At 34.7% G+C, this 13,522-nt stretch overlaps 1 protein-coding gene across 1 annotated transcript in view; it reads right to left on the reverse strand.

The window, feature by feature from the left end:
- Positions 1-365: 365 nt before the first annotated feature.
- Positions 366-13,522, reverse strand: part of MAN1A2 (mannosidase alpha class 1A member 2) — a 65,118-nt gene continuing 51,961 nt past the window's right edge. Inside the window, exons 10-13 of the mRNA XM_070935331.1 lie at positions 5,954-6,173; positions 4,718-4,890; positions 2,834-2,949; positions 366-1,719 (exon numbers count right to left, since the gene is read on the reverse strand). Coding sequence (XP_070791432.1) covers positions 1,587-1,719; positions 2,834-2,949; positions 4,718-4,890; positions 5,954-6,173 — 642 coding nt within the window. The 3' untranslated portion in view covers positions 366-1,586. The remainder of the gene's footprint in view (positions 1,720-2,833; positions 2,950-4,717; positions 4,891-5,953; positions 6,174-13,522) is intronic.

Consider the following 13,522-nt stretch of genomic DNA (forward strand, 5'->3'; position numbering starts at 1 on the left):
AGAATATGGATTTCACAGTAGAATGCAGCACAATTTGGACTGGGCAGATTCCCAGACTCACCTGCACCACACTTGCAGTAAGCAGTGCTCACTGAAACCATCAACCTTCTCACTGGGACTGCAATATGCAACATGCATTAAATTATCTTTCTCAATAATTGAATTGTTATATCCTTAAAGATATGACAAAATGCCAATAGGAAAACTTGGTCAACAAAGGCTCCAACCAGCTTTTTAAATTTCAGTATTTTTCAAAAGGAATCATACCAACAACAATAATAATAAAGATGTGTTATCTGTATTCATCAAGAATTTTGATTCCAATATACATAAATAATATTCACATATTTTATATATCCTGCCAGAAAAAAATTATGCTCAAGTCTTTTTCTTTAACAGAAGTGGGGAGCTCATTGAAACATCCATTTTTAAGTTTTGAAAAAGCTATTTTTATCCCAAAGTATTGTCTGTGATATCTACTGTAGTAGTGACAAAAATGTATTGCAAAATAAATTTTACTTTCAAATTCATTTTGATGTGTTCTCGGTTGTCTTGCGTGATATTGTTTCCAGATACTTGAAGATCAAACGACCAGATTTCAGATTTTCAAAGACAGATAGGTGTGAAGGCTGAAAAACTCCTCTGCCAACTCCAGCTTTTACAAAAGATCCCTAAAGAAGCACCATTATACCCAGGTGAGTCTTAATCACAGGAATTAAAATTGGTAAAGAATGTCTCTTTACAGGATTATTCTACACTTTTTGAATACTGTACAAATAAAAAGAATGAAATCCTTGTGAAACTCCAGGATTCATAGACAAATGTTAGTTATTGCAACTTAGTTGAAAGAAATCTTGGCCAAATGATAAACATCATTGGGCAATTTTGTCATGATGGTGCAAAAAACAACTCTGCACTGAATGAAGATTTCCATATCCTAAAGTGACAGATTGAAAGAAGTTGCTGATCCTTTCCCTAATCCATTTACTCATGAACAAGAAGAACAAATGGTTGATCCACAGCATTATTGATAATAAAAAGAGGCAAGGGTCTCAGAGGCACTGGGAATGGTTGCCAGTCTGAACAGACTGATGAAGATGTTTAGAAATTTCAAAATAGCAGTCAAAGAACTTGAAATCTGGGTGCTATTAGTGCACTTTTGTCGCCTTGCATTGCTTTGCTCATGCCACCAAGTGGGGAGGGGGGGGGAAGCAAATGACAAACTATCAGGAATCCATATTATTTGGGCAGGACAATGTTTACTACAACGGTCAATCTCAATAGTTGCAGCTTGTTCCTGTGGCTGGGATATTAATTCAGCCTTTTAATCCTTTAAAATCATGCGCCACCTTCTCTGTTGCAAATATACAAGGTCTTTTCCTGCCATATACTGCACAAATTGTTTTGGTCATATAAAATGGAATTTTTGAATTATCTACATGCTGAAGAGTGCAGTACTTCTCTCATCATTCTGAAGGTCTTATTTAAACACACACAAGTCTTCTCTCAAGCCTGAAATCTGAAGTGGTCCATGTAAACAAAACACAGCTAATGTAGATTGTTCTGTCCTTTTCCTGGAATAGTTTTTATCGATATGCATTATTTCCTGAAAGTGTCGTATTGGCTAGATGTAAAACTGGCAGGGGGTGAGCTTCTGTATTAAAAACCCAGTGATCCAAAGGTAAGAGATCATCATTGGAGAAGAGCAGATATAAATACCTACAAAGTAAGAGAAATAAGATCTGTCACTATACATGATACACAAAAGATACCATTGAGACTACATTGAACACTGCATGACCAGAGGTCTGCTTGTGCAACAGGGCTATTTGCTGTTTGCCTTCACTATTTCCTCCCATCAGCCGTCTGAGAAGAGAGGAGACATGTGCAGGGGGGCAAATCAAGAAAATTCTGTTGATGGCATCAGGACACATTCCACTGTTGACTATTCAAACCTATTAACTACAGAGTATAAAATAATGCACATTGTCTAATTAGATACAAGTATTATAATTAAAATACAGACATTCGTTTTCCCTTTGAATAAGATGCCTCATCACTCATGTATTGTAAGTGCACTAAATTTTGCACTAATTGCTACTGATGAAGATTTAAAGCATTTGTAATAGTACACTAAGTTCTAAATAATCATGACCCACACTACCAAAAAAGATCTTCATTTATAATGAACATCTACAATCTTTCAGTGAGATCCCATTCTTCTGTTACAGTTTGTAAACTCTCTGTTGGTGGAGCCAAGCTTTTTCTTCAATTCTCCTGTTCTAAACATACTAAAATCTAAATAATATGTCAAGAATTCCTAAATTCTGCATACTTGCACAATTTCCCCTTCACCCCCTTCATGCACAATTGTACTATCTGTGTATTCACTATATTCATCTAGGCAGTTTCAATGTGTGATATTATGAGAAAGAGCCAATAAGTTTGATATCATCTCATTCGCACCCTAAAACAGGTGATGGCATTCTCACAGACATTACACAGGATAAAGGGCATCCTTCTGTAAGTGTTGCAGAATAATTATAATTCCTTTTATTTGGGAGGGAGAAAAAGTAAAAAATAAAAAGGAGACTATAGACATATGTGTTGGCAACCTGGTGGGATAAAATCTGCAGCAGTGATAATATCCAACAGTTTATAGCCATTTAATGCAGCCATTTTCCTAGCAGGCATATGTTTAGTATGTATTTTATAAATATAAAAATCTATTTTCTATAAAATTTATATTAATATGTAAATGCTGAATATTTCTTCTAAGAACATCAATTTCCAAAGTTGCTGAAACAAATATCATAGAGAAAAATCTACTTACTTTAGAGTTTCAGCAAGAAAGAAGCTTTGTTGTACATCATCATATGTAGGAGCTGAGGAGTAGACATCCTTGACCCCGGAAAATCCACCACTCACTCGGCAGTACTTATCAATGGCCTTTAAGTGGAACAAACAGAATGAACGCTTTATTAGCCAGCAATTCAAAGTTGGATGTAGTTGACACAGATTCAAATAATATAGATATTATATACTTAGAAATGAAAGGAGAGCAATAGAATATAATTTACACTAAATAGTTACAACTACATGATATAACAATAGTGTTATTGCCAAAATGTCTACAGGTATTTCTTGACTGTTTAACGACAATTCAAAGTTACAATAGCCTTAGAAAGGGTAACTTACAACCCACCTTTGAAGTTAGGCCATTACACCACCATCCCAGTCACATGATCACAATTTGGACACTTAGCAACCCGCTTACATTTACAATAGTTGAAATATCTTATAATCATGTGATCACAATTTGCAATCTTCCTAGCTAAAAGCAGCCAATTGGGGTAGCCAGATTTGCTTAACAATCTTATGATACACTCAACAACCATGCGATTCACTTAAAGTTGGTGGTAAAAATGGTCACAAAATTGGGTTCAGTTACGTGATGACTTGTTTTACTACTGTACTGCTTAAGCAACCAAAATTCATAAGCTACCTGTGTCTGTAAAGCAGTAGCACTCTGGAACACAAGTTTCATATTTTGTACAGGGCTATTTGTATATTTCATATTTCTATGTTTGATTCTTTACATGAGACAACTAATAACTCTAGAAATAAATTAAATAAAATAGTTTTGACTATTTGTCCAGCAATCCTCTGAAAACAGAACAGAACTGGGATTAGATTTGGTATGTAGGGAGAAGCATGAAGATGATAAAAATCTGAAAACAACCAAATCCAGCTATGAGAAAAATAATCCAAGGAAAAAAATCCCCCAATGCATGCCCATGAAAGATAAATAATTGCCTGGAATGTTGACTGCTTTCATTCCCAGTCACCTCCCTCCTCCTTTTCATTGGTGGGCCCCAGAGCAGAGCTATTATAAAAGAGGTTGGAATTGGGAAAAAATCCAGGTGTTGTGCCCTGCTTCCTTACCTAACTTGATTATTTCGTATTTTTCAAAATTTCTTGAAGCATTTCTCTTCCAAAATTATTAAACCGAAGATTAACTGGAATTTAAAACAGCCCTTTTTTAAACAGAGAAGGTTCTTCAATAATAAGGAGAGGTCCAAAGTCCCTCTATTACAGTGTTTCTCAACCATGGTAACTTGAAGACATGTGGATTTCAATTCCAAGAATTTCCCAGCCAGCATGCTCTGTTAGAATGCACTGAGGTTATCTCAATATTCCTTTCTAGAAAGTTTCAAAATACATGCAAACCCTTTTTCTACAAAGCAGCCTCTATTTGGCACACTACTTCTGATTGTGAGGGAAATTTAATCCTGGCTGTCCTTCTTGGAAAAGCCTTGAAGCACTCTTTTCTTGTGGTGCAGCTGCTAAGTAACATCGTGAACGAGCCTCCATGGGAAAAAAAATCTAATTTTTAATTAGATTTTCATTTCAGTGCACATTTTACGACTGAATGCATTATTGTAAGGCACACTTCAAATATTGTTTTGAAATCTAAATGTAAGATAAAAATATACTGTAGGCAATATTAGAAACTGGAAATTGAAGTCTTTTCCCCCAATATTCTCAGTCATCAGATTTTTTTAAAAGCCATTTTTCCTTAGGTCTCCAAAAGCAAAGAAGGAACCATCTAGGAAAAAAAAATAAGCATCACGGTTTCGATTTCTTACTATGCACAATATGAAGGCTGGCAGGTAAACTCTGTGAGGTTTTCTTAGAAGGCTAGTTAATAAATTACCTGTGCTGCCTCCCAGCCCCACTGTCTGTACTTAGGATCATGTGTGAATCGCCACATATACCAGTATGTCTCAATCACCTCCGGTCTTAATATGTAGTATTTTTCATTTTGCCGCACTGCTACTGCCTCTAAACCTCCATCAAATTTGAAAGCTTCAGGCCCCAGTTTTAAAGCTGCAAAGGAAAATGAAGAAAATGAATGTAGCAACTTCTTATATAATTTCTAAGTTCAGCAATTTGACTCTAAAAGAAACATTAATATATGTTTTTAATGATCCCAGAAATAGTTATGATGGTTCTTATCAATCTAGTCAGGTCTGTAACAGTTTGAAAGAAATCTAAATTCATTTCAGAATTTTAAGCATATGCATGGTTGTAGAATATTTAAGAAGTATTTAACATACTCTAAGATTGATATCTTACAGAACAATGAGTGCTATTTTATATTCATATATTGTCTGTTTTCTGGCCACAACCTTGAAAAAAGTTGGCACTGTATAAAAAAAGCTATTATGTCTACATAACTTTTATGGAGGAGTAAGCAGCACATCACTTATTCCCAAAATATATCAGTTTCACTATATGGCTCCTTTCAAACTCTGAAATTTGGGCCCACTTTAATGGTCTGGCTTGGAGAGGCCAACCTCACTTTTCTCACCTTCTCTGTACAGAATTTAACTGCTAAAGGAAATGCTGCAACTTCTCATATTTGAAATCTTGGGAAGTGAAATACAGGTTCCACAGTCTCTTCATTAGCATATTTTCCTGGCAATTTCATGATTCAACTCCCACAAGGAGATGTCACAGTATCAAAGCTAGCAACAGTCTTTTCATCTTTGAAAGAGCTGGGGAAGAGGGGGATTGGGAATGAGGGCAAGGGCCAGGGAGCTAGTTAGATCCTTACTATCATATTGTTGATCTGAAATTAACAGGAAGAAATTTCCTACTATTCTGGCTTCTGTTACAGGAAATTATTGCTGGCTATACTCACAGCATCTGTTAGTTTTCTCACAGTTAGTTGAAAAGAGAAATGGTGCAGGGTTTTATGAAGGGTTGTAGGGGATAAGAATTATAGTCAATACATCCAGCAACATATTCCTTATTTAAACAAAAATGCCTGATTTAGGAGCTGAAACCTCCTCTTCACAGAATTCTGCTTCAATTGTACCTTATAGCAACTGCAAAGGCAAGTCTCAGGAAAACACATTCAAAACCTAAGATAGGCAAGGATACTTACTTGTCCTGTCATATGATTCATGGCATGTATGTGCAATTTCTGCTCCAAGTTGTAGGTAATGTCCAGCCTTCTCATCTCGGGAACCATCAGCTCCAAGGGCAAACATTCCCCCAGCAAAGCATGTGAGATGGCCCATCTTTCTCTCAAGGTGCCCATTTTTCCATTCCCCAATAAAAGTTAGGCCCCCATTAGACTTTCTGATAAGATGCTTTTCTATGGCCTGCAGTGGAAATACACAAGTTTAATTACTATGACAGGTCAAAACATATTTTCATTCTCTCTTAATATTCCTCCTCCAAGTCACCAGATCTCATGAACTTACAGAACAGAACAAAAACTTATAATTACTCTATTTCCCCCTCTCTCCATTGAAAGAGAAGTGGGGAAAGAAAAAGAAACTGTAAAACACTTTCACAGAAGAGTTAAGCCCTGAGCTCTTTTTATACTTTCCAAATGGAAAAGTGATGACCACTACTTAGGAAATATTACCACCCTCATTCCTCCATCCCTTGCCCCACTTTTTCTATTAGTGACATTTTCTGAAGCAAGTGTGTGGGCGCTGTGTGTTTAAGGTCAATTGGAACTATTTTGGACACAATGTTTCTTCATGTCAGTAATAACTAAGAAATGGCAACAGAATGAATAATTCACTTAGATCAGGCAGTTCATACCTTGGCCTAATTTCCCTACTTCTCTGAATCTTTGTTTTGCTAAAGACAGACTTTTGAACCATTAGTGGATTCTTACGCAATTAAAGTGAACCTCACTTGCATTATAGCCAATGTCTATATAGTCAATGTCTAAAAGAGAAATCTGGTTGTTTCCATTTTTTCCTCAGAAATTTCCTCAAATTTCTGCGAAGGCATGTGTTTTTGCATCAATTTAGCAAGACTCCTGGCTTTCTCACATTGTTAATAAAAGCACAAATTACTGTCAAACTGTCTTTTCTTCTTTGGCTTTGACCAAACATTCCATAAAATAAAACTTTGACACATTCTGTTATTAGGTCCCTTGAGTAAGTGAGAAGAGAAAGCAAACAAGAGTTTTGTGATTTACACAAAGAAACAAACACAAAAAGTACCTCCCCTTGATTTCATTAACTGAAAAGGTCAGGGGTAGACATCAATTTTGTGGGTTTCTTTACTGTTCGTTGGAAGGTAAGAACCTCCGGGATACCTCTGCTAGCCAAGCCAGACATCAATCTCAATCACTCCTGATCCTCCAGCAACCTCAAAATAAAGATACAAAGTAGCCACTTAAACTTTTCTACCAACATTGACACTTGGGCTGCAATTGATTAAGCATGCCCCTTCAGAAAAATCATTGGCAAAATAATCATGAAACAAAATCCCCTCAAGATAAAAAAAAATATTACAACATACTCCTCAGGGACCCCTAATCTAAAACTCCAATGTCAGACCCCTCATAAAATTCCACACCTAAAAGATCTACACATCTAAGATCAACACACCCACATGGGTGAAAGACTTTCCTCTCTGGGAATCCCTGGACCATGAACACCTCACTTTGCACATTTACTGCACAATCAAAGTCATTATTACCATAAATACTACTATTTTCTGTGTTCTGATCATGTGGCCACTTCGTCAGCTGATTTATGCATTTACTTTGCTGTCAAAGAAACTCTACCTCCACTTCACACAGGCTTATTTACCCGGCCACAGAACAGAGCATTTTCTTCTAACACGTTCATCTCAGCAATATGGAAATAATCAAAACTGGTCTTTTAATTTGGATGGGGAACTATCATATCTTCATTTTCTCCCTAAAGATTACAGGGATATGGGTGCAAATGAAAACCAACTGCCTTTTTGGAAGTAAAGGAGGTACAAACCCATTGTTCTTAATTATGGAAGATGTGGAATTCTTAGAATGGGTTCATATATGAGGATAGTGAACAGAACTAAAAGTCTTTCAGAAGGTAAAAGGAACAGAGCAAGTAATCTCTGTAGGCAATCTCTCATTTGCCTGAGCCTTCCTCCATCAGATCCAGAGCAGAGAGACTGGAGAGGAAGAGATTTCAAGAAAGTAAATTGTTTGGTCTTATACACATCAAAAGATGGCAATAGCTGTGGGGAAAGATCAGGCAAAGGAGAGGCTGCCTATAGTTATTCTCTCTATTATCTGGCAATTATATGTGATGTATATGCACACATGCATTGGGTTCCAGGAATTTTAGCATGAGTTCAGGTAAGAATGTTCAGGTAAAACTACAAAGAAGGGAAAGCAATAAAGCTTTTATTGTGGAAATAAATTATAGACTATGAAGCCAGGTAGAAGATCTAGATAATGCCTCCGGAACCACATTGAAGAACTTTCAGGGATAAGCGTTATAGTAATGATGGGATTCTTTCATTGCCTGGACATCTGTTGGATGGACAGCCAAGACAGTAAGGCCCCAAACATTCTTCAGTGATCTTACTGCCTGCTTGTTCCATAGTGCAGAAGATGAAAGGGGAAAAATGGCTCTCTAGAGCTGATCTTAAAAGAGAAGAGTGAGCTGGTTGAACAGGTAAATGTAGTGAGAACCATGGGGAGAAGTAATCACATTATCTTGGAGTTCAAGATACTGCAGAAAGGTTTTTGACTAAGAGTTAAAACTAACAAATAGAGAAAACAGTTAATGATTAAGGTGGTTAATCAGCTAAAGCTCTCACACCCTCTATCAATAAAGAAAAATAAATTTGCTCAGTGATATACACAGATCATGCTCTGATTTTAATACCTTGCTTTCAAGGAGAAAAATTACTTGTTAGAGGATAAAAAATGTTATTACTTCAATAAAGTATATTAGAAAAAAGAATTTTTTAAATTAAATAAATTTGATTGTAAGGATGACAGAGACAACTATATGGGAGTCAGCTGAAGTTTATATAAGAAGAATCTAAATAAGGCTTGCAACATACCAGAAAAAAGAACATAGTAATTAAAACCACCATTAAAAGACAAAAGAAATAAATCTGAAGAGTTTCATAAAACCAAATGAGATCAATAAATATTGGAAGAATTAAATAAATTGAAACATCAGTTAGATTTATTGGAAATAGCAGAACTCCAAAAGAAGACAGTGTACCAAACAAAATTATTTTGAAAATAAAAGTAAAACAGGGAAGCATATCAAATTAGGAAAGAGAAAGAAAAAAGGAGAACAACAGCAATAAACATAATAAACTATTAGATATAAGGTCAGAAATAACAGCAGAAAAAATTTAGGAACAAAAGTCATTTAGAAGTATATATATATATATATATATATATATATATATATATATATATATATACACATACACACACACACACACACACACACACTCAGATCTTAAAATTTTACTTAAATATGAGAAATTTTAAACAAATTACTAACGATTCAAGATATGAAAAAATAATAAAGAAAATTAAAATTAATAAAGCTCTGTATGGTAAAAAGTTAAAAGAACTAAGCAGAACTACCGCTAAAGGCAATGAATGAAATTCAAAAACAAAAACAATTCCAAAGACTCGGGAAGAGACATATTTAACATTAATACACAAAGAAGGGAATAATCAGAACAAATCTCAGTGATGTAGACCACTATTTTACTACTGAAAATTCAGTAACTACTCCACTAGCTGAACGTATGAGGAAGTACATTTGATAAATTATACATACAGATAACATTTCAAAATGGGAAAGATAACAGATTTATCACAAGTGTACTATAATTTATCAAAATTAAGAAAAATAATATCAGTAGTATTTTTAATGTGGAAAAAGCCTTTGATAATTTGGAATGAATTTTTTTAATTAAATGTCTTAAACAAAATGAATTCCAGAGAAGAATTCAAAGCTTGGATGGAAAGTACATATAAAAGGCAAACAGCAAATATTACAATAAATGGATTGCTCTTTGTAAACTTTTCAATTAGAAAACACAAGGCAAATGTGTCTACTCCCCACTTTTGCTCAGAAGGTTTATTATAAAATCTGATAAATAGATAACTGGAATAAAATTTGAGAAGAGAAATAAAATGTGAAATATTACGCAGTTGATGTAGTACTAACAATCACATCAACCACAAAATTCCATACAGCAATGGATTAAAGTAATCAAAGATTTTGATTATTCTTCCACATACAAATCAGTGAAAAGGAATAGCAAAGCGCTTACTTTTTGAGGAAGAAAATTTTGTGAAAAAGTCAGTTATATAAAACCTTCTTTGAGAGGATGCAACCAACACATATTTCAAAAGAAATATAGTAAACTATGAATAGAAATAAAACATAACGTTGACAGGTGAAAATGTTTAAAACTTTCCTATATTATCAATTAAAAACGAATGTATTACCTAAGGTACACTTATTAAAATGGCAGCAATTCAAACCTCAGAGTTAAAAAATTGCAGGATTGGGAAAGAACAATTAATACATTTATATGGAATAAGAAAAAAACAAGAATAAAATTCAAAATTATCCAAGTCATAAAAGAAACGTGAATCAAGATCATTTTCTGATCTTGATTATATTATAGAGCAAGTTATCCATCATAGACAGTAGAATGGGGCAATATTTCAATAACAGAATAATTACCACAGAAGAAGCAGGCTTAGCCAAGGGGCTTCACAGATACTTGTGATATAAAGAAACAAAAGAACACAAGAATTTGAAGGATCATATTATAAGAGAAAGTCCGTTAAAAATTTAGAATTCCCCAAAAGCAGGCATAAGCCTAATAATTTCATCAAAATCAAATGGTTTGTGTTTTCAAAGATAATTACAGTAAGAAAGATCTGGTTACATATGCAAATATGATATACCTGGACACAAAAAATGAACTAAAGATAAAATAATTTTTTAATGAAACAAGAACTCTACCACAGTTAATATATTTCCAAATAATTGGAAAAGTAAACAGTAAAAATTGGTACAAAAATGTACCAGATGTTTTTTAACTAATTAACAAAATGTATATATCAAATAATAGTTAGCATTGGGAATACCACAACAAGCAAGGAATGTTTTATCATATGTGGTAGTTATGTTTTAAAAAATCAAAAAGTACTGGAGAGAAAAATACTAAACTACCAAAATATGCAGAAAATAAATCATGAGTTAAAATCATAAATATTTTCATTAACTCCAGAGAAGTTTTTGCATCATGGTTTATTAATAGACATAGTGACAATGGCAAGACTCAATCTGGCACAACATTGAAAAAGAGAAACCACGCTGTCAATACAACATTGGAAGGCTAAAATCATGCAGCAATGGAAAAGTATTGATATAAAGTCACAGCTGAAATCTAACCAAATTCAATCAGGAATGCTTGAATAGCAAGGCAAGCTAAGACACTTAGACACTTGTATCAAGAAAAGTTAAAAACTTGAGTAAGTCACAAAATAATTAAAATGATCCAACAGAAATGGGTAATAATGCCTAAAGTATAAAAATATCCAAGTTGCAATTAGTGGCTGGGTGGAGCGGGAAAGGGGCTACCACAATGCCTGTTTATAATTTTTGTTTTTCTAATTTTCTAATATTTCTCAAAACCCTTTTAATGTGTGTGTGTATATAAAGTAAATCATATATACCATATTTTTCGGACTATAAGACGCACCAGACTATAAAACACACCTAAATTTAAAGGAGGAAAACAAGAAAACAAAATGTTTTTGGCCTCTGTTATTGCATTTTCACCACAAATGGGCCTGTTTTCGCAGTCTTCTGGGGGCCGGGGAGGGCGAAAATGCGACACGTGGAGGGCTCGGGAGGCCAAAAATGGGCCTGGTTTTGGCAAAAATGGAGAGTGCGGAGCACTGAAGAGTGATTCTTGGGGCTGGGGAAGGGAAAAACGCAACACGCGGATGGTTCAGGAGCCCAAAATCAGGCCCGTATTCGGTCAATAAGACACACTAAAATTTTCACCCACTTTTAGGGGAGGAAGTGTGTTTTATACTCCAAAAAATACGGTACTTTTTTCTTATTTTCTTTTTATGTTTCACTTAACAAATAAATAAGAGACCAGTACATTTTAGATTTGAACATGAATTTGGGCAAACTCTGGGAGACAGGTGAGCCTGAAATGCTATGGTCCATGGGGTTGCAAAGAGTCAGACACAACTTTGCAACTGAACAACAAATATTTTAGATTACATCTTTTTCAACAAGAAATAATATTTTAGAAATGACCTTATTTCAACAGGAAATATTTTAGAAATGACCTTATTGCCTTTATGTTGTTGGAGATGCAGTAAAATTAATGTTTTAATTAAGTAAATTGTTTCAGCTCAGTAAGAAGAAAAATATGTGTAAACTCAAATTTAAGATTTAAGATTTTCAGATGTTTACATCAATCATATGGGAATTGGCTTCTGGACAAAGAAAATGGGTATGCAATCAAAAGTCTTATTGTTCTGCATTAGTAACAAAAACATATGGCTCCAACCACAGGTAGTTCTCGATTATGACCATAATTTGAGCCCAAAATTTCTGTTGCTAGGTGAATTTAAATGAACTTAACTGTCTTCAAGGATCCAAATAGGTACTATGTAGACTTTTTTCACATTTAAATGCATCTAAATTAGAAAGAATTAGACTTTGGTTGGACATAAGAAAAAAATCCTAATATTAGAGCTTTTTAACAATGGAGCAGTCTGTCTCAGAAAGTACTGGATTTTCCTTCAGTAGAGATATTTAAAGAGAGGTTGGCTGGCTATTTTCAGAGATGTTAATACTAATGGAGTTTAGTAGATAGATTAATTCTGATATCGCTCCCCTCTAACTTTCACATTCTATAATTCTATGCTATTATAATAAAATAACTCAGGTTATTTTCAGAATGAAAAGTTGTTTGCCTGTAGTAGCCAAAAACAAATGAAATAACCAATCTACATTCAGCCACATGGGCCACATACTGTACTTCCTTCAGCATAATTTACAACACAGCATAACTTTCTTTTGTAAGAAAAAATGGGATGAAAAGCTGCATATGCTACCCTATACAGGAAGGAAGAATAAATAATTTTACATTATATTGTAACAACATAAAAAATGATTTCCATATTTTCAAATAGATTTCATTGCTTACAATAAGTAAAATAATAATCACATCTGTTGATTAAAAGTTTTTTGTTGCTGTTATTATTACTTTAAAAACGTGTCAATTTTAAAATATTTAATATAAATCTATCATTTGATGCATTGTTCATCTTTCCAAAGTTATCATAAGTATTCTAATAAGAGTTTTTAAATGGGCTTAGACTAGGGGTCCCCAGCCCCCAGGCCCAGTAGTCTGTTCGAAACTGAGCCATGAGAGAAATGGGCAAGCACACGCACATGAAGCTCTGCTCCATTCATGCAAATGGAGGTTTGTGCATGAGAGCCCTCTGCTGTCATGAGTGGGGTTTTGTGCTGGAGCACAAGTGCCCTCGCTCGCATGAGTGGAGCTTTGTGCGCGAGTGCAAGCACCCTCCACTCACATGAAGCTCCATTGGTGTGAGTGGAGGGCGCGTGCACATGCCACTTGCACCAATGGAGCTGTGTGCGCATGCGTACACCTGCCACTCAGATGC

The sequence above is a fragment of the Pituophis catenifer genome, unplaced genomic scaffold (assembly GCF_029215685.1).
Source record: "Pituophis catenifer annectens isolate HBS135680 unplaced genomic scaffold, rPitCat1.0.hap2 SCAF_2, whole genome shotgun sequence".
Classification (NCBI taxonomy): Eukaryota; Metazoa; Chordata; class Lepidosauria; order Squamata; family Colubridae; genus Pituophis; species Pituophis catenifer.